Source organism: Trachurus japonicus, chromosome 20 (genome assembly GCF_045865225.1).
Source record: "Trachurus japonicus isolate A0001 chromosome 20, Traja_1.0".
Lineage (NCBI taxonomy): Eukaryota > Metazoa > Chordata > Actinopteri > Carangiformes > Carangidae > Trachurus > Trachurus japonicus.
In genome coordinates this window covers 18,536,220-18,557,559 of record NC_140926.1, presented here as the reverse complement: position 1 = coordinate 18,557,559, position 21,340 = coordinate 18,536,220, and the positions used below count along the sequence as shown (strand labels likewise).

At 41.0% G+C, this 21,340-nt stretch overlaps 1 protein-coding gene across 1 annotated transcript in view; it reads right to left on the bottom strand.

The window, feature by feature from the left end:
• drosha (drosha ribonuclease III) overlaps positions 1 to 10,986 on the bottom strand; it is a 97,380-nt gene extending 86,394 nt beyond the window's left edge. Inside the window, exons 1-6 of the mRNA XM_085763430.1 lie at positions 10,961 to 10,986; positions 8,279 to 9,134; positions 8,126 to 8,194; positions 6,756 to 7,059; positions 5,508 to 5,649; positions 1,669 to 1,829 (exon numbers count right to left, since the gene is read on the bottom strand). Of these exons, the coding sequence (XP_085619556.1) occupies positions 1,669 to 1,829; positions 5,508 to 5,649; positions 6,756 to 7,059; positions 8,126 to 8,194; positions 8,279 to 9,132 (1,530 nt within the window). The 5' untranslated portion in view covers positions 9,133 to 9,134; positions 10,961 to 10,986. The remainder of the gene's footprint in view (positions 1 to 1,668; positions 1,830 to 5,507; positions 5,650 to 6,755; positions 7,060 to 8,125; positions 8,195 to 8,278; positions 9,135 to 10,960) is intronic.
• Positions 10,987 to 21,340: the final 10,354 nt, after the last annotated feature.

The following is a 21,340-nucleotide window of genomic DNA, read 5'->3' as shown; positions in this document are numbered from 1 at the left end:
AGAGGACTTTTTTGTGACCTGTGACTATTTTTTGGTGAATTCAAATGAATTAAAAAGCACTTAACAGCAAGTTACAAAGTTGAGCTCCTTCTCCTGCTGATGTGAAAAAAATGCATTGAGCTTAATGAGAGCAGAGAGCTCCCTGGCTGCATTTAAAAAATATTTAAAATTATTATCTAAGTCTCTTTGCATTTTTGACCAGAATTTTAGCCAGAAGACAAGTGTGGCTACAAAACTGGAGAAAATAATTTGTCTAGAGTTTAATTTGTGGCCGTGCTGACAGTTTAGCCAGAAAAACTCTAGAATGTTTTTTTGCCTCTCTCCACTCTGACACCACTCTGGCTCTGCTCGTTAGACGCAATACACACACATTATAAAGCTGAAAAAAATCAGAAAAAGTTAAATATTTGAAAAAGTATAAATAGTTAAAAAGAGAAAAGTAATGCCGATAAAGTTCAAAAGAAGCTGCACGTTTTGATATATGAATTGTTGAAATAGCACAAAGTATGAAGGACTAGAAGAAGACCGTAAAAAGGCGGAAGAAAATGGCCAAACAGAAGAACAATAGTGTGACTGCTTCAGCAGTCACACTAATTAAGAAACTGAGACATTTTACAGAGACACAGTTTCTCAATTATTCTATACTACCTCCTCAACCTACCTGAGCTATACAAACATGGGAAAACTAAGGCTTGTGGGCCATATGTGGCCGTGGCCCGTTGGGCTTTTTAATCCAACCCTTCAAATATTGGTACGAAACTGTCCAAATTATAGCAAAGACCGCAAACTTTGATATAATTTGAATGTAAGTTTACTTTTAGGTCATGGCTTTTACATGTAATTAAATGAGTTCACACAAACACTCCATCCGATACCAGCCCTGTCGTCAAATTTTAAAACACATTGTGGCCCCTGAGCCACAGACTCTAGCATCACTGTCTTGCTTTGTTTTCTGTGGCAGATTCCCAGTGTAGCAGGTCTATAGGTTGAACATGCATCAGCTGTTTGTTTCTTTTAAAATAGATTCATAATTCTGTTGGTTTTCGGTTTGTATCCAACGGCAGAATCAGTTTTCCTTTAGTAAGTTAGGGTTAACAGAGTTACAGCAGCTTAGGCTCATTAACTAATAAAAAAAAATGACTCATATATGCAAATGCATGCTCTGTTTCTGCACTACGCACTCAACAAACAGTGGCCTGCTTCAGTGATGGCTGGATGAAAGTGCTGCTTTTGCTTTTGCCTCAGGAAAAAAATGTTATCAGCACAATTTCTGATAAAGCCGTAAAATTAGAACTGTGTTTAAAATTCAAGGGTTGCAGGTTTAATTTAAATTAATTGGATTATATTATTTGCTCGTTTTATTCATCTGTTTAAGTGTATGGCCTTCATTTGAGCAGAGTGTGCTGTTCAAATATCCTAGCACAGAGGCAGTGGTTTTTCTCATAGGGGCACAAGCACATGTTCCAAGATCATCTTTATCAGAATTTACATTAACACACACGTACAATATTATTCTATAGTAGCATTGGCTTACTGGGCACTCTTTGCCTGCCATTTATCTATTTCATAATACAGGATGTTTTTGTTTTGGTCTGTTTAGACAGATGTAGATGATGAAGATTTATTTCCGCAGCATAAGAAATTCTATATTCCTCCGTTAACACCGACCTGTCCTGGGTCGTTGTACCACAGCTCCTCATGCAGCCGGTCGGGATGAGCCTTCTTTCTCTTGATCTCAGCGATGACATCGAAAACCTCCGAGTCGGAGCTGCTGGAGCAGGTGCTTCCTTCACCGTCTGACTCGCAGTCTGACTCACTGCTGCTGTCGTCTGGAACCAAAGAGCAAAAAAAAAAAGGTCTTTAATCATTACAACGTTACAGGGCCAACGACTCAACACATAATTTGCCGGAGCCGGTCGAGTGGTTAAGCCCCCCCGCCCCCTCGCTCTGCTTTGCCTTCACAAAGTATTCTTGAACATAAAGTCTCAGTAAAGCAATGTGTTACAGTGTGTTCAAATGATGTGCACTCTCTGTCTTTGCCAGTTCTTGTAGAGGAATACTTTTCCGCACAATGGTGATGACACAGCAAACTTTCACATCTCAGTGTTCTTCAGGGGGACATCATGATTTACCAATCACTATGTTGGATTCATTTTCGAAGAAGTGGAAAATTCCCATACCTGGGGAAGCATATTAGCTGTGGATGGTGGGACAGATGAGGAAGTAAAGACTAGAATAGAGAAGGCAAGAACAACCTCCAACAGCCTAAACAAGATTTGGAAAACAACAAAACAAAAAGGTCACTTCCAACAAAGCTCAAGATCTTCAACTCCAGTGTTAAAACTGTACTTCTGTACGGATCCAGAACCTGGAGAACCACCACAAACCTCCCCAATAAACTTCAGACTTTCATCAACCACTGCCTAAACTCTAAACTCCACGCCGTAACTACGCCGGGGCCTTCAAAGTTCTGCATCGAGGGAATGTGTTGCTGTGCAATTCACCATCATAATGGTAGACATAGTGGACCAAGAACAAACCAGAGTAGACACGCACATCACACCAGCGAGGGCAGGTGCAGAGTACAAAAAATAGGCAACATAGAAAAAAACGAGGGTACTCGCAACTCTGCAGGACTCAGTGTATCAATTTATTGTAGTGACGTACGTTTCGAGCAGTGAAGAGCACACCTTCACTGCTCGAAACGTAAGTCACTACAATAAATTGATACGCTGAGTCCAGGCATAGTGGACCAATCACAGCCCTTGCGGTCTGCGTCGCCTCAGCACGTAGGGCTTCGCAGCGCCGCAGAGGGCTTGACACAGAAGTACAAATCAGCCTTAAGACACATCCTTGGAATCATCCAGCCCGATAGAATTAATAACATCAACCAGTGGGAACAAGGCAAACAAAAAACAATAGAAGTGCCGCTTGTACTGTAAAGGGAAGGGCTGGAAATCTTTTTCCCGGAGCATTTTTTACTGAATTGCCTGAAATCCTCTTCACTCCACCAAGTAGTTAAATGCTTTTTCACAAAAGTGAAAAAAAAGTCACCTGTGGAACAGACAACCCTGTGAAAACACCATCCAATCACGTTGAACGCCCAAGTTCAAGTCAATGGGCTTGCATTTCCTGTCTTACATAATTGGACCAACTAATTAATCCAGCCGGGTGTGCCTGACCATTGCTGTGAGGTCAGACACACCTGGATTAATCAGTTGCTCCAATAATGTAAGACAGGAAATAAAAGAGCTGTCTTATTTCAGGAAGTAGTGGAGCTGTGCATAAAGCCAATTGGAAGATGCGCCACACTGGCTGACTATGAGCGACGCAGCTTTGGGCGATACTGATGCGTGTAGCTGGGGCTTCACTGCACAGCATCGTATTCCTGTGCTCTGGAGGCATGGCTTCGGAGAAAAGTCTGAGGACAGGGGCTTGGACTTGGATTTTCAAATTGTGGCCTGTTCAAACCGTTTTTCCAGGATCACTAACCCTACCTGTAAGTGGAAAGTGGAGCTGGAATGGCCACACGCTGAGAAGGGACAAAACCGGAATAACTAAACAGGCACCAACATGAAATCCACAAGGTAAACAGGGCAGATGAAGAACCGAAAAAAGGAGCACAGATAAAGACAGACGAGGGGCGAAACAACTGATCAATGGCCTATGTTCTGAAAGGAATACAAAGGCCCAAGTACCGGTAAGTAAGTAAGTATGTTGGATTCACTGTTTAAATATTCAGGTTTATTACAATCTGCTTTTTCCTCCATCTGCAGATTTGAATCTCTATGAGAGCAGCACAGTTGCCAATATTGACATCTCACATTCTCTCCTTTTTTTGTTCTCTCTCTCTCACACTTGTCACTCTGCCTGACTGGAGAGAAACGTCACACTAAAATGAAGATTATAAATACAATTCCGCTGAATAGTTTGTGGCTTTAAGCGGAAGCAAAGTCTTCAATTCTTATCAAACATTTTTAACTTGAGCACTTGACTGTGAAGTCAGGGCCCTGAGCAACATATTTAGCAAAATTAGATCTCCCTGGGCGAGATTGATACCGTTGCAACGCTGAGAGAGACAATCCAGCTGACAGCCCCGCAGATAACATCATAAACACCGAACTTAATCTCTGTCTCAGCCCAATGCACCGCTGAGAACACAGCCAGTTTCTGTGCGCGCCCCATAACAAAGGCTTGTCGACGGGGTGTATTAACTGTTCATTGTTATTTAGCTGCCGCGCTTGCATCCACAACAACTTACGAAAGTAACAAGACAGGAAGTATGAGTCGGTACAAGATTCAATTACAGACTCAGTCGCAGTAGCTGCTGTGAGTAAAAAAGATGTGATCTTTAGGGCTGCAAGATTAAAGGAACAATTAAACCTCAGATTACTTTCTGAGTGCAGTATTGGCTTGGCTTTGATCTGTGTTAATTTCTCATATTAATTCAACAAATCTAAGCGATTGTAGTTTTTACACACTGAAAATCTTTTACTACTACAGGAATTATGATGTTTGAAAATCACAGAGAGAACACACCAATAATCTATATAGTCACTGTATAAATAATTGTATTACTATTATTATTATAACCAAGTATATTCAGTTCACAGTTAATCACCTACCCCAGGCTAAATCTAATGCAACAGTCCTGCAAGTGTGGATGAACTTGTGGTGCTATTGAACTGTATTACATTATATCTAGATTTAATTGAGAGGAAAGCCCCTTCAGATGCAGCATCTCATTTTCAAGTACACAAATAACGAATTACAAAACACATAACACATACATACTAACATCAAAAATAGTATTACAAAATAAACAATGCAAAAGGACAAAAACAATAACTACAAGTACACAGAAACAGATGCTCACTCGCCCTCTCCCACACACACCCCCAGTCCTCAAATGCTGTACAAGCTCAATTAAATACAATGAGCTGATTATACACAAGCTGTATGAACAGGTTGTTTTAAGAAAAGAAAGTTAAGATGACCTAAAGCAGTGAAAGGAGGTCAAGGATCTCAAATAAGGAGGAAAATTGTTCCAGTCAGAAGGAGCTTTATGTTGTGTGTTAAGACCTGCAACCGATTTCTTTGAGAATTCTGGGCACAAAAAAGAAGGGGCACTGCATATGTCTGAGTTTGTGCACTGCATGTTGTTCCCCCTCCCTCTGCCTCCCCTTTTCCTGTCTATCTTTACTGTCCTGTCAATTAAAGGCAAAAAGCTCAAAAAAATAAAAAACAATAAGAGGGACAGTGGAAATGAACAAAACCCAGTGAAATTGCCTTCTGAGCTGCAACCAATTAAGTTATTCATATAGATATTACACAGAGAGGTATGTCTGATTATTAATTTTAAAAAAAACACCTGTGAGCATAACTCCAAAATCCAAACTGCAGGCGCTAAAAATGTCAAACTCACTGAAGTACCACCTCTTTAACTGAATTACAGTCTGTATTTTTGGTTTAGATATTTCTCAGTTTAGTGTCTCAGCGTTACTCACCTGGATCCTCGTCCAGTTTGGTCTTGGGCGGCTCCCATTTGGGTCGAGCCTCCTTGGCTCGCTCCTGTCTCCTCCCCAGCTCCTCCTCAAAGCGCTCATACAGGTCCCGCAGTTTACTGGTCCCCACAACTGTTGAGTCTCCCTGTGATAAAACACATTTAAATAAAATACATGAAAATCTGTGACAGAGATGATTTTTTTTATTCATTTGGTATTTAAATGTTGTTGATAGAGACTGATGCTGTGTTAATGATATAAATGTTAGGGATCTTTCATGCCTTCACTGGATAATGAGCAAGATACAAGGAGAGCTCTGAGGTGTCGACATGAAATTAAGAAGCCAGTGACACTGAGATGACACCACCAGTGTCTTTAACCCACAGGCCACCAGGGAGGCAACGGCTTTTTTAAATTTAAGTACAAATGCAGCCGAGTGTGCAACCTTGGCTGACAAAATACAGTACTTGATGACTTGGTGTCACGAAAAGAAAAAAGGAAAAAGATCCGTTTACAAACACAGCTAGAAAATAATATCTAGACTTTGTCCTCACATAGATGATATCGCTGCATCCTGTTCTCTCAGTGACACCTGTATCCTCGCTGTCGCAGCAGCACAGAGAGAGTGGTACATCTGTAAAGAAATAGACTTGGACTCTGTCTCGACATTTTCCTTTGCTTTAATTTCACTGAAGGACGGGTCAGGTCTCTCCTAGAATATGTAATTTGCAGAGAAGAGGAAGTAGCTGAGGACAGCAGGAAGAAAGCGCTGAGAGACTCCCGGTAAAGGTCAAAGTTTTAGAGAATAAAAAAGAGGGCGCCTGCGCGATCCAAAAGCTCCAAAAGCGTTCGAGGAAGGCAGGTGGTGATTTGTAAAGGTCGACCAGGGAATGTGTTTTGAGTGCTCGCAATTAAGTGAGAGCCTGAGAACATATCGTCTTAAAGAGAAACTACACCAACAACACTTTGGAAGACAGGATTAATAAAAGGGACAGACACCAGGCTGGGGAAAGTCCCCTTCGGTCATCAGCTGGATACGACAATATGAAACCCATCTGTTGTCACTGTTAATGAGCGATGTGTTAAAGCTGTTCTTTTGTAACTAATGACATCAGACTGCAGGTAGTGATATTTTTATCGACTCTGTTGCAAAAGGGTACCAGGCAAAAAACAACAAATATCTATCATGACAGGCAATTAGCAGCCGAACAGGACAGATATAATTAGAAGCTAAATAAAGCGCCACAGTACCACTTGGTCCATGGGGTCGTTGGAGTAGTAGTTCTCAGCGTGGGTGCAGCGGATCCAGGCGGGCTTCAGCAGCTCCTCCTCCTCTTTCTCCTCATCCCCCTTCTCTCTATCCTTCTCTCGCTCTCGGTCTCGTTCCCTCTCTCGCTCTCGCTCTCGCTCTCTGTCGCTGAAGGCTTCGTCAGAGTCCCTGCTCCTGACGGAGGACGAGTAGCTGCGCTCTCTGCTCGGCCCCGACGAGGCCTCCGACCTCCTGTCCCGCTCCTCTTCCCAGCGGCCGCGTTTCCTGTCTCGGCTTGTGGACCGACTGCGAATAACAACAGAAAAGGAGGATCACAATGAGTTGAGATGACAGTGTCACATATAGATCTGCCTGATAGTATACACTGGTCTTTTTGAAAACTATTTATTAGTCATTGAAGGTGCTACAAAGCGAACATTAATGGTTGTAAAATATCTGATAGTGGCTCTGGGAGAACTTTGTCTGGGAAAATTACCTAAATTACATAATCTGCACTAAATCATCCGTAGTCCGGGAAAACATGGGGAATAAATAATGCTGGGGAAAGTGCTTGTATTTAAGAAAATTTGCTTGTGCTCTGATTTCCTACTCCAAATAACACAATGATAGATCTAGGAGTATTCAGTGTTCCATATGGTCTGCAACAACCTCAACAGTACAGTTCCTTCAGCTGTGATTAACCACGGTATGAAAAAGTCACGTTTCAAAACCACTAAAATTTTCCATCTTATCTGTGGCATGAGTTTATTATCTCATCAAAGACAGATTATCAACTATATGTCAACTGGGAGTCGTGCCGGTCCAATTCAACAGACATGTTTTGGCCATTGCTGTTACTGTTGTTGTTGTTGTTATGTTACATCTAGCGGTGTGGCTCATGTTACAGGTTAGAGAGGTGGGGCTGTTCCAACAAAAACTGTCTTCCCTTAAAGGACTGCATTTATTTTAATTTTATTTAGAAGAATATGATTATTTGTTTTATTATTTATTTTAACTTGATACACATGTACTAATGATCCAAATATTCTATATGTCACTGTATTTAACAATAAAAGACTGTGTTCAATGTAAAAGTTGTATTTACCCAGACATTTCAAAACAACACATTTTAGAGCTGTAATTGCAATACCGCAATATTGTGAAATCATGGAATTTGTCCTCATACCGGCCCATGTCTAGCTGTGATACTGAACATTTCCATTTAGAGCACAAAGTGTCTTCCATATATTTAAGTTCACAGAATGGGTGGAAGCTGAGCCACACTTACTAAGTGGTTATCTGGTAATGTTTGAAGGAGCTAAATATTTCACAACAGCTTTAAGAAAAGATACATAAGGGATTATATGTGTACCTCCGAGGCCTCTTCCTGTGTCTGTCAGGTGACTGGGATCTCCGGCCGTCTCTGTGACGATGCCTCTCTCTGTGGGCAAACACAGAGTAGTTGAGTAGTGAGAAGAAAAAGTTTCATAAATTAATTCCATTTAGGAAACTGCTCTCTGCGTACCTGCTGCGATCCCTGCTCCTGTGCCGGGGCGGGGTCCGGCCTCTGTCGTACTCAGACCTGTACCTCCCGCCCTCCGGCCGAACGCGCCTGTCTGGGCTTCTGCCTCGATCTTTCCTCTCCCCAGGAAACTCCATTTTGTGCCTATCGCCTTGGCTACTGTACCCATAGCCCTTCTGCCTGTGGTCGTCATGGCGGTACCCTCTCTCCGGAGACCTCCTGTTGTCCATGGGTTTTTCGTACTTATACTGCCCCCCGTGTCTGAAGCTGTGGTCTGGTTTGAATGAGCTGGCGCTCTGGGTGTAGCCGGGGCTGAAGGTGGGAGGGGGGAACGGAGGGTGGGGAGGATGGGGGTAGTTCATGGAGTACGGAGGGTGGTAGTTCATGGACTGAGAGGCCATGGGGTGAGGCATGGGCGGATGTGGTAATGGTGGAGGGGGCACAGGCGGCATCATGTAAGAGTGGTAAGCACTCTGAGCAGAAACCTGCGACCCCGAGGTCGGACCCCCCGTGGAACTAGGCAACGGAGGAGGAGGAAAGTTAGGCGGAGGTTCTAGGAAGCCCTGCCGGACCGGGGGCTTGGGGAAAGGCGGGCGAACTGGACACGTGTTGAGAGAGCTGGGGGTCTGGGACGCCGGCGGGGGAGGGTACTGCATGAAGTCAGAGTGCGGCGGCATGTAGCTGCTGTTTCCGTGGTACCCTGAGCTGGGGGGAGCCTGCGGGTCGTAGTGGTACGGAGGCACGGGGGGCTGGGGAGGAGGAGGCCTCAGGTTGGCAGGTCGGTAGCTTTGAGGGGAGTTGTGCTGACCTTGGGCCATGCCCCCTCTGGGACCCCCACGATCCTGATGGAAAGACATGACTGTGGACACGACAGAAGGATTGAGTTAGAACTGAGACTTACTTCATTTACATCATTAAACGCCTGCTCTTTACTAGATATTTAATTAAGTAAAAATCTAATTAATTCTTAACAGTGACTTCATACCATAGAATGGATTTTTAAATGACCAAGGCACCATCTGTAAACTATGGGAGAGTTGCCCTACAACGCAAGAAGGGCAACTCTTTTTTTTTCTTCAAAAATGAGATTTTGTCATTTCTGGGACATTAAAGGTCTGCTACATCATGTGGATAAATATCTTGACTCAACGTTATCTTATTTGGTATATATTGTGGGTGGTTTTCAGAGTAACACCCAAAAACTGCTGTGAAACACAAACAGACAGAGGTGTCTCTGAAATAAGGTAGGTAAAATGTTAAGTTAAATATTTTTACACAGTTCAATACAGTTGACTGGACAACAAAAATACTTTAAACTCATTTTTCTCAGAACTTCACTCTGAGGAGTTACCCCTTTCTTCCGTTGTAGGGCGTTTCCTCTTAACAGTGTTTCATGAGACTGCATTCTGTGGCTAAGGCTTGATGCAGGGTTTTCACCAGGAGGTTATGGTTAGAAATTACAGAGATGACTAGTTGGATTTAAGATAAGATAAAATAAAGGAAATTCACAGGGTTGCAGCAGCAAACAACGGCAAAGAAATAGCAGTAAAAAGAAAGCTTGACATTGAAAGACAATGGGGCGTTCAGTGTTTTCTACACAGAAGTTTAAGTATTCAGTGGTTCATTCTGTGAAGCTGTCACAGGGCTCCAGAAATGTGGGCATTTTGCCCCTAAAAATGTGCAACCAGTAAATTTAAGGGAATCCAATAATCTGCAATCTATCATAACAAGTGGCAGGCCAGTGTATGTGAGGATCATGAATGAAAAGGTGAATGATGAGGGAAATGTGAATACTTGCTTTGCAAGCTGAGGTGACCAATAATCTCTTGACAGATCATTATCACTACAGAGCTCCAGACTATCTTTTTTATTAGGAGCACAGTGGCCCCTAACTTAACATTTTAGGGGTCCAAGCTGAAAATGTAGGGTCACACTGACTTGCTTCAATCTACCCTCTTTACTAAATGTTTAAAATAAATAAATAAACACAGTTATCACATATTACAATGCAATGGCAATAATGTCACGTCATACGTAGTGATAAAGTTTACAGCATGAGCAAGAGCTGAGCATCGATTAAACAGTTTCGTCTTCTGCGTTACTAGTAGTAGTGAATACCAGAGATGGGAACTGTGGCTTCAACGAGTCATCTCCATGCCATGTATTTGTTCTGCTCAGTCACTGAACCAGGTGTAGGTGCATTCACTAATTAGCTCATCTTCCTGGCTGAAGAGCTGTGTTGATTGGAATCAGCTGGTTAAGTGTATGAGCGAAACAAATATGGTAACGTAACATAGCATGGAGATGACTTTTTGAAGCCACAATTACCACCTCTGGTGAAGCCGTCGTTTACGTTAAAACGCAAAACCTAAACAAAAGCAGCCACGTTTATGTTGCTGTAGGAAGAGGAAGTGGTCACTCTGGGCTAATATAAACATTATATTTATGAACTACTAGCAGCAGCTAGTTTAAGCATCCACTGGTAACTCCGCAACATGCTAACAAGCTAGCTAGCGCATCATGTCAGGATACATGGGAAAGAGAAAACGGGAGAAAATAAGAGGAGCTAGGAAATGACGTTCATCACTCCGTCTCTCTGCTAGTTCAAACCAGAACAATTATATCAGTCTAAATTATCTTGAACTTGTTTAATTACGCGAGGCTACGTGCAGCACAATGAGTTACCTTGCAGGTGTCACGCTTTCCGAGTGGCAGTGTTTCTGGTCGGACCCGTTAGGGTGTGCAGCGCGGATTGACCAATCACATTCAGGACCTCGGTCCTTCGGCCAATGAGAGAGCGTTACGGTCCCAGTTGTTTCTCGTCGGGTCGGTTTTCGTTGTAGCACATCAACAAACCATGGTTTTTATCAAGTAGAGTCACTGCGTTATGTGTCATTGCTTTGTTTTTATTATAATCAACATTGTTTTGATGTTTACAAGTGTCTTAAAACATAAGAGGAACATAATAGTCTGCAATTTCCACAGAAAATACTGAATCTGTGTTGTAGAGGTTGTAAACCACATAGAAACGTGACAGGATAATTAGTTTTAGTTATTGAAATCAAACTCGCCTCGTTTTGTCATCAAGTTTAATGTTTTGAGATGAAACGAATTAATGATTGACCAAAAACAAAGAAAGAAAACATGCATCTATAGGACCTAAACCGTTACAGTGTGCAATGGTTATACATCCACTAGAGGGTAGCAGTGTTTTTTCTTAAAAAAAAAAAAAAACATACAATAGGCTACCCATGTATCTGTATAACATTGCCATGGAAACACATCACAGTCCTTTCCAGAGTCAAAACTACACATGACATAGTACATTTATTTCTTAAGGCTAAACTTTGTTATTGAAATCTTGAAGAATCAGGGGAACAGTTTGGCCTCAGTCCAAGCAGCTTCTCCAGCATTATTCTGAATGGAGAATCTATTAAACCTCTGCTCTTCATTGATCTAAACCTGTCTCAGGAGATGGTGGTATGAATATGCGCCACAGCCCAGTTGTTAACCTCTGTGTGGTAGTACTGCCGCCAGTCCCTGCTGTGATCTGTTATGCACGGTGTATCCTCACTGGATGAATCACTGTTGGAAGAGCGAGGTCAAAGTGCACAAGCCCACACAGTTTGCTCGAAGAAACCACCTACGTTCTGTTCTGACCACTAATCACCTATCTTGGGAGATAGGGCGTCTGCTCACGCCAAAAGTATGTGGACACAGCTCATTTATTTTCAGTTTTGTTTTTTTTCCCCCAATGAAGGATCATTGCAGCATAGCCATATTTTATAGGCTATTTCAGCAGTTTGGGGAAGCCATTTCCTCTTTCAATCACCAGCTCGATAAAGAAATTGGTTTCCTAGTAGGCTTATTGATTTAGAAAAACTTTAGGCTACTGGCACAGAGCCCCAAACTAGATGAACTGGAACAGTGTAAGTGGCCACAATTAGCTCTTAGTTTGATAACAGGCTGATTTCTTTATTTCCTTGTTGTTGTTGTTGTTGTGATTGATTGATGTGGGCTAGCCTACTTAATCTTCCATCTGAATGGATTTTTTTTCTTCTTTTTTTTTGGGGGGGGGGGGGTGTTCCTAAGTAGCCTACAGTAAAAACACACACAACAGAACATTAAACCACAACATTTACTAAGCAGATAGCAGTGGTATACATCTTAGAAAATAACAAGACAACTAACAACCTCTGCCTGGTGCTGTCAGTTTGGGTTCAACGCCAGTATGACATATAGGGAATAAATGACTCCTGTGTATGCCCTGGCTGACCCTTTAAGGCCCTGCATCGACATCCAGACAGGTCAGACTCTGAGTGTACAGTGGGTGTGTGGTTTCTGCAGCGATGTGTTCATGGCGCATACAATAAAATAAATTCACACTTTGTTAAACTCCAAGAGAACAACTTTAAATTAATTTCCACTATTGCCCATGGATGAAATGTATTCAAATAGTTTATTTGGGTGCCGACATGCTTTTGGCCTTAAGTGACATTTAACCAACACATTAGGTTTGATTCATATTCTTAATACTTCTGGTAGTGTTTTGAGTGATGTTAAAAAGGAAGATAGGACAAACATGAGTTCTCCCAACCAAAGTCAAAGAATCTCTTAAAAGATAAAAGGTCATTTTTTCCTGTATGTATGTTGCTGTTTAATCAGCAGGGAAATATTCCATGGTTCCTCTTGAATTTAAAGCAGCATTTTAAGTTCACAGTTTTGCAGTATAGATGTCCACAATATGTGTTTTGTATTTTGGAGATAACAACTGAAGACTATGGATTTCCTCTTTAAACAGTCTGTGTGAAATGAGCCAATCGATCTGTATTCCATTCACCTTTTGGAGCAATGAACCCGTCATTTGTCTTTTTACCCTCCACAGGTGTGTGTTTTCCACCACAGTGTTTCAGCCGTCACTAAGTACAAGGTTCAAATGCCACACCTGTCATCCATGTCCATGCCAGAGGTGAGATGAACAGAATTCATGAGAAAAAATACATTTTAATCTGACTCCTGACTTTAATCTCTCCTTAGTTTTGCTCTGACACATCTGATGGTCAGGAGAGCTCAATTATGAGGCACTGCAGGTCTCCTCAAACAGCATTAATATTCTCCACCTTTTGTGCCGGTCTCTCACCCTCTCTACCTCAAAAGAAAGGGGAAAAAAAGTGATTTTCTCTTTCTCAAGAGGAATTCAAAACCAAGCATCATATTCACTTGACATGTTGAAAATATGTATTTAGAAAGAATGTGATGCCATGAGACAGGGGTGAGGGGTCACTTTCCACCGAAAATATAGTTTGCACTCCCTCCTCAGCAGATAAATGTCCTCTCTGCTTTTGTGAATTTTCAGATTTTTTTTTCCAAGTATTAAAAATTATTGGTAGGTTTCAAGGATCTGAAAAGTTGCATTTATAGATTTTTAGAAAGCAGATCCCTAGAGTGCTAGTCAGACTCTGAGGCTACGTTACGTAGATGTACACCACCTCTGCAACAACAAACATGTTGCACCATCTGAAAAAGGAAAAAAGTGTGTGTGTGGGGGGGGTTTGTTAGGTTTTTTTTTCATGTTTGAATGACTTGAAGTGAAAGTGGAGTAGAGTGTACTCATGTGAAGGTTGAGCCAGGGAACACTCGCATGCAACAGGTTTCCTAACACGAATGGATGAGCTCTGTGGCAACATTTCAGGAGGATTTACTTGATAGTTTCTGTGGACAGTACCAGAGAAAGATAACCTCAAATGTCACATTGTGAGTGGGCTTTTAATTGACATTTGCATTTTAAAATTGAATTTACAAGCAATTATATCTGACCAAATATGTCTAAGTTTTCTATTTGCAGAAGCCAAGGGAACATGTCTCCTCACAGCATCATTCAAATGCAAAATATATATTTGATATACGTCAAACAGCCTATCATGGCTCTAACAAAGATCAGTATGAATGCAGAACAAATTAGACCCCTGAGCTACCCAGCAACGAGGAGCACACAGCATGTGATACCTATAATCATCTTGTGAGATTCTCCTCTTTGATTAGACTGAGTAGCAGCAGTGGTAAGGGAGGCAACAACAGAGCATCTCAGCTGACGTATTAGACTCTGACTAATATGTTTTTGATTCATACTGCACCGTGATGATAAACTTGTAATCCTTTTTTTCTTATTCATTTATTTTGATTCAAGGTTGTTAATTGAAAATGGAGGAGTGCGTCTGACTCATCTGTGCCCCTGGTCCTTGCATTTACTCTTTTCTGCACATCTCACGTCTCCGTAATGCCGTTCTCAGCCTACACCATGTTGATGATAATTTCTTGGACATTTGATGTCCATGTTCCCTTGATGTTTTCTGCTTCTGCATTCATACAGTATGTGGTGAAAAGCTGAAAGCTTTCCTCACACAGAGGCTTTCTGCAAAATGATCATAATATGTGTGTATACATCACATGCCTCAGGGTATACCCTTTTGGAATAAAGGGGCACAGAGGTGAATAGGTTAAAAAATATATTTGCAAATTCTGCGTCTAACTGTGCACATTTGTTTGCATAAAGGAAAAACATACCAATGTTGGGTAAACCCTGGTATAGAGCTACAGGTCTTACAGCGGGGAAGAGATCAGTTTTTATCACTCCATAAATAAGAAAAATACTTTCCAAAAACCATGAAAATCCATTTTCCATGTTTTTGGAATAAAATCTTACTCATAAATCAAGCTATGAATGATATATGAGCAGACAACTCTGTCAAAAACCTTTAGAATATAAATGTGAATAAAATTGGAGAGTTTTCTGTGTCTAAGTGCTGTAGAAGTGGAGATCTCAGGCTCAAAAACTCCTTTTAAGAATGAAGATGGAAAAAAAATCTACAGATGCGAATAGACAAAGTGCAGTAAGCATGGCCACCTATATCCATATCTGGGTTGTTTTCTCACCAAGAAGCCATGTAAATGCATATATGCAAATGCAAAGTCTTGTTTTTGCCTGTAGTGCCAAAGAATAGTCTGACATGTGGGGAAATAATGTTTCTTTGTGATCTTGCATACAGATGAGTATTGGTACTATAGTAAAGATGAGGCTACAGCAGGAGTTGCTTAGTTTGGCTTAACGTTAAGACTCAAAACAAGGGAAAACCAGCCTTATAGAACTTCTGCAGGTCATCAGTTTGCATATCTGGACTATTTACAGTGATTAGGTTTCCCTTGGACCCTTGCTGTTTCCTCCCATCCCTTTCCTTTATATTAATCTAAGCTGCCCACTAAACTCACCTCCTGGATCCAGCTTAATATTTAACAGAATAGTTTTTCTAATTTAACCCATGGTCAGAACACGAACAAGCATATTATCTAGAATGTCAACCCATTAGTTTAATGTATGCATAGGTGAATAACTCCAATATCTGTGTGCTTTGTAAGTAGCCTGTATAAAAGGGAAATGAAGTTACTTGAATCTGGGTAGAACAGTTTTTCTCTCAATTATAAGCAGATAATGTAATTATTCAAAGAAAGAAAAAAAAGATTTAACAAATGATCAATTTCAAAACCGTCATAGTCAAACAGTCCAAGTATTATTATTTTTTAATATTATATTTTTTTTTTCTAATCTTTTTGGGCGAAAACCATGAAGAGCAGTCTTGAAAACTGTTGTTGACATCAAAGTGATTCATGAGAGCAAAGGTATTGGGAATGGGATAATCCCCAAGAAGACTCATCTTAAATTGGAGTTTGGGGATCAGCAAAGAGTTGATTTTATTGTTTGAAATCTAAAAGTGTAATAAGACCAAACAGGACCAAGAAGCACAATGACTCAGTTTCTGGACTTATGTTACTTCTCTGAGAAAGTCAGATTTGCACAGTTTATTATATCAGCCTCAAGCCTGCAGGGTGGCAAATGAAGGAGAGGGTAGAAGAGGCCTGAGCAGCATGGTGGAAAGCAATGTATTATCTGGGCTCAGGAATTAGAGAGGTGCACGGGAGCGGAAACAAGGACTCTGACAATGATCGTTGTATTGCCAAAGCAGTTTGGTATATGACTGGGCACAGCATTAGACCCTTCAGCAACTGGGCTGTTGATGAGATGTAAAAAACAAAACAAAGGCAGGCATATTTTTCTGATCATTGTAGCAAATAATAATTTTCAAAAAGTTCAGCTGTTTGTTACATTGAGCACTTCTCCATCCCCAGGAAACAACCTGGTATGATTTCATATATACACATATAAACTGTCATCTTGGCTCTAACTGAACTTTATTTGATGTATTTTAAGGCTTTTATGGAAGTCCTTCATAATCCACTGGTAATTTCATTGTTGTATGAAAATCAAAATCAAATCATTAAATCAAAGCTGTTTAACTCCACCCACCCCAATCAAAAGAAAAAATTACTTAAAATGCAAGGTGTAAAATCACCCTGGAGAATATTTGAAGAGTTATTTAATTTTCACAAGTGGGATAATTCAGCTACGGAGGTTACACATAGACTTTGAAGAAAGTTAATTGCCGTGCTAAATAAATTACCCACAGTTAGCGGTATGTGGAAGGATATGGTGGCCCTGGGAGTTCAACACAACACAAGAAAAACCATGCAAGCACGCTGCAAATATATTTGAAAATATCTTCATCGGCTTGACAGCACATGCTCCACAAGTTTGCACAACACACAAGTGTTTCCAGGGGACACTAATGCCCAAGTGTTACTGCGCAGCTTGAAAGCATTGATCAACACATGTGTCCCTACAGGATCATCCCCTTTTTTTTTTTACTTTAATTAGTGCTTTCTACAGTATACCTCAAAGAGAGAAAGAAAGGGAAGTCAGGGGGGATGATACGGTGCAAAAGGCCATTCATTCTTATTATTTGTAGCACATGTTGACAAATTGTTGATGCTGATTTGCATGACTTTATATTTGAAATCTCTTATTTTTTCTTTGTCCACTAGAGGACAGTGACAAGCAACTCTGTCTGAAAAGTCAGTGTTTGGAAAAAGAAAGAAAAGAGCAAAAAAGTAATAATTGACATCAGCAGACTTTTTCTTCACTTGATTAACTCCAAAGACATTTAACTGATATTCAGCCCTTGGTACAAAATCAGTCTCTTTGGCTGTCTAGACATATAATGCAGTGCAGTTATCCACCATTTAACGCTATAGTATAACTCTTGCAGCATATACTTTAGGACTGATTGCAAAGTGCATTTTCTCCTTACTATACCTGCACAAAACTTGTACAAAATGCGCACAAACTTTTAATTTGCATTTTTACATTGAATTTTCATAACTGTGCAGATGGAAGCTGTACCAGAGTGTGTGGTTTTTGTTTACGTGGAGCGTACCTGTGCTGTCTTAAGCCTCTAAATTACTTACCCAGAAGTCAACTATGTTCCCCCCCATTTCCACCAGGATCCTCCCTCTGTCTGTACATCTCATTATGTGAGGTTATAAAGTCCAGGGATAAACAGTTTGCGCTACACTGAGCACATTTACAAAACAAGTGACAGCAATTTAGATTCTTCAGATTATAATTTCAACTGCTGTTTGAAGCCATTTTCTGTTCAAAAGATAAAAAATATGTAGGCTAGACATTCTGGCTCTGATGACTGAAACCGGAGAAAGCCACTTTCTTAATTTTCCTTTTCAAGTGGAACATGCTCTTTATTGGTTGGCCTTCATCACATTTATTGTGCAGTGTAGTGCCTGTGCATACATGGAAACACATAATTACAGAGGTAACATGCAGAGATTGGTGCAATTTCCATCTGGCAAGAGATGATGGTTTGCTTGGAACAGGAAATTGATTTCACAGAAAAATAAGGGGTCGCAGAGTTGACTTTGATGTACTCAGCCTAAATCCTGAGGCTCTTGTTGATGCCATTATTTTATGTGATTATTGCAGTTGCCCATAATGCATTAAGTTTGAGGTCCCATATTACACTTTTATGGTGTTACTATATGTTTTAGGTTTTCATATCCACAAGAAGTGCAGATCTACATGTACAGTACTGTATGTGTGGTGTTGATGAAACTTCTCCAATATGTCTCCTCTGCCATTATTCTCCCTTGAGCTTTCTCAACAGGCCAGTCAGCCAGTCAGAGGGGATGATCTGTTTTCTGAGTGATGCGTGGTAGGATGATGGAATACTGAGCCATAAGTGTGACTTTTCCCACTTTGACCAATCAAATAAACAAAAAGGGGGGACATAGTACATTACAACACAACCTGCAACGTAGCTCAGTTTATAGCATGCAGCCACACTTGTTTTAAAGGCAAGCGTCCCCAAGGCCCATGTCGAAACCTTCCACTATTGCAATTGTGTATTTCTTACGGTTGGTGAAGTGTTTACATTAGCAAGGCAGGAACCCAAGAGGATTTGTTTTGTAACCTATAGCAACAGCACCATTATTCTGAAAAGAGAGAGAGAGTGCTCTACAAGTAAGGTCGAGGGCTTTGTCAGTGCAAAAAGCGTGATGGGTGGACACGACCCCTATATGGGGAAATTAAAACTCAAAATGTCATCCCTTCATCCATCGTCAGTGTGTTTAAACACTTGCACAAACCAAAGGCTGAGGGGACTGACCCCTGGTTTGGTTGGTGATGGCTTGTTTTATAGCTGTGTTTCTTTATAGACTGAAAGCTTTGCTGCTTTCACAGTATTCATACACCTGCTTTAATATCATAAAAGACACATTTAATTACAGGACCTTCAAAAGCAGCTAACACACAATATAGACAAAGATGTTTGAAAACACTTTTGTTCCTTGAGGTAATCTTTTTTATTGTTAAAATATTAATTGTTGAAGATTAAATTTTGGTAATGGAGTGATTCCAGGACAATCTTTGAATGAGTATTCTCCATTCTCCATCCATATCTCCAGTGGATGTTTGTAGAGGCAGCAGATAATTGCTAGAGAAATTGCACACAAGGGCAGCATAGCAATATACCTTAGAAATGAGGGAAATTGGACTTTTTCCGCAGTCGAGAGATGCTTGAGTCTAACCATAACCATTTAAGTGTTGCCATGATGAACTGCTGTGCTATCTACCAGCAGGATTGAAACTGATGGATCACTATTTTGTTGGAAAACAGTTTCATTGTGACTACGTTACTGTTATCTCCAGTCAACAGATTTACAAATTTACAGCTGGGACTGCTTGAGTCACTGATGTTGAAATCTCCATAAGATTTGTCCTTCAGTCTGGCTGTCATTACTATTTTTCTTTATTTCTCTTCTCTCCGACCAAAATGTTAGAATCTATCAGCAGGAACAACACAATCTCAGGCACAAAAGAAGGATCGATTCACACAGAGATGACAGATGAAAATGATTTTGGGACAAGCAGGTAACAAAAAAACAAACCAATGAAAGAAGCTCCAGTTAAAATAACCAACATAGCACAAATGCATAACTCAAATAAAGGAGAAAATGATTCATCATGTTTCTCCCTCCCTCAGTCTGTCCTCTCTGTACAGTCTTGTAAAAGTGAGGTGGATACTCCCCAATTAAATATTGGAGCTTCTTTTATGTTGCTTTATCATCAGACACAACCTGTATGTTTCATTCATTCCTTCATTCTTCATCATAGATCTCACAACTGTATGTGTAAAAATAGTATGTCTATGAATATAATCTCTCTTTGAGAAACGTAGAAGCCCAGTGTGTTGCTAGATTTAAAGCAGAAGTAAGCAATATTTTTGTGTTAACTCATTGAGTGCCAACCACGTAATTTCTCGTTTTTCGTTCCCATGCGTTGAGTGCCAAAAACGAAATTTTTCGTTTTTTGCTTTTTTTTTAAATTATGAAAATAGACACTTTAATACACATTATATGTAAATTTGGGGACTCTACGACGAGGAGAACTGAAATAGATGACGATCAAAGTCACATGACAGCTCATGATCTGGAAGTTTTTATCATAACTCAGCTTCTGCAAACGGAGTTCTGCATGCAGATGCAGCAGCTGCTCCGCTGCTGCTCCGCTCTCACCCGCGAGGCTGCAGCAGCTGGGAGCTGAACCAGGAAGCTCTCAGCCCACTGTCCCGCCCGGTCTTCATCTGGAGCAACACCGTGTCCTCCCCAAAGTCCTCCCGCGGTAAAATCTGATGGTCTCTGGACCAAAGCAGACCGGCACCACCGACCCGTACCACAGAAGGACCGCGACCACCGGCGGGACCGGTGTTCCCGAGCCGCTGTGGCCGACAGAGCCTCACGTTCCGCGGCGAGAGGCTGTGACACGGCACGGTGCGTCTGTGTTATTGCTGTTTAGTGGCGCCCCCCCGCCCCCGATGGTGGTTTTGTGAATAGAACAACAATTGTTGTGTATATTTATCTTATACGAGCCCTTTGATCCAGAAATGCGAGTGTCTGAAGAGCGACAGGCACAAACAGCGCAGCTTTCATAAAAGACGCTCTATCTCCTTTTCTAGAAAAAAAGGAGGGATTTTGGTGAAACCCAGCCATGTTTAGCTTGACTTTTCTCAGGAACGGAGGCACGTAGAAACAAACGGTTTGTGGCCATTTGAAGGATAAAGTTAAACCTTTCAAATGAGCTACAGTATGTGTTGGTGGCAATAATATAGAATACACTATGGCTCTAAAATAAAAAGTCAAATATGGTCTAATTTGCCGGTACACTTGACTAAAACTTTGGAAAGGAGCGCGGCACTCAATGAGTTAATATAAGTCTTAAATAGTTCTATCTTCCGACAGCAACCAACAGAACATGACAGGAGTAACCATAACAAAACTAAAGTAATGGTATAATGCAAAGGTGGACAGTACAACAGTATGGAAGACATTCTCAACAAGCTCTTTTTTTTTTTGTTCTTGCAAGAACGTACACACAAATTAAATGTGCATTGGCGTATTCAGTTTATTTCTCTTTTTGAAATGTAGAAGCCCAGTGTGTTGATAGATTTAAAGCAGAAGTAAGCAATATTTTTGTGTTAATATAAGTCTTAAATAGTTCTATCTTCCGACAGCAATCACTTACATAGAGTGTTTGGACCGAAACACGGGTCTGTCAGTCCCTCTGCTCTGCTCTGAGCCGAGGAGAAAACTTTTCTTGTATCCTAC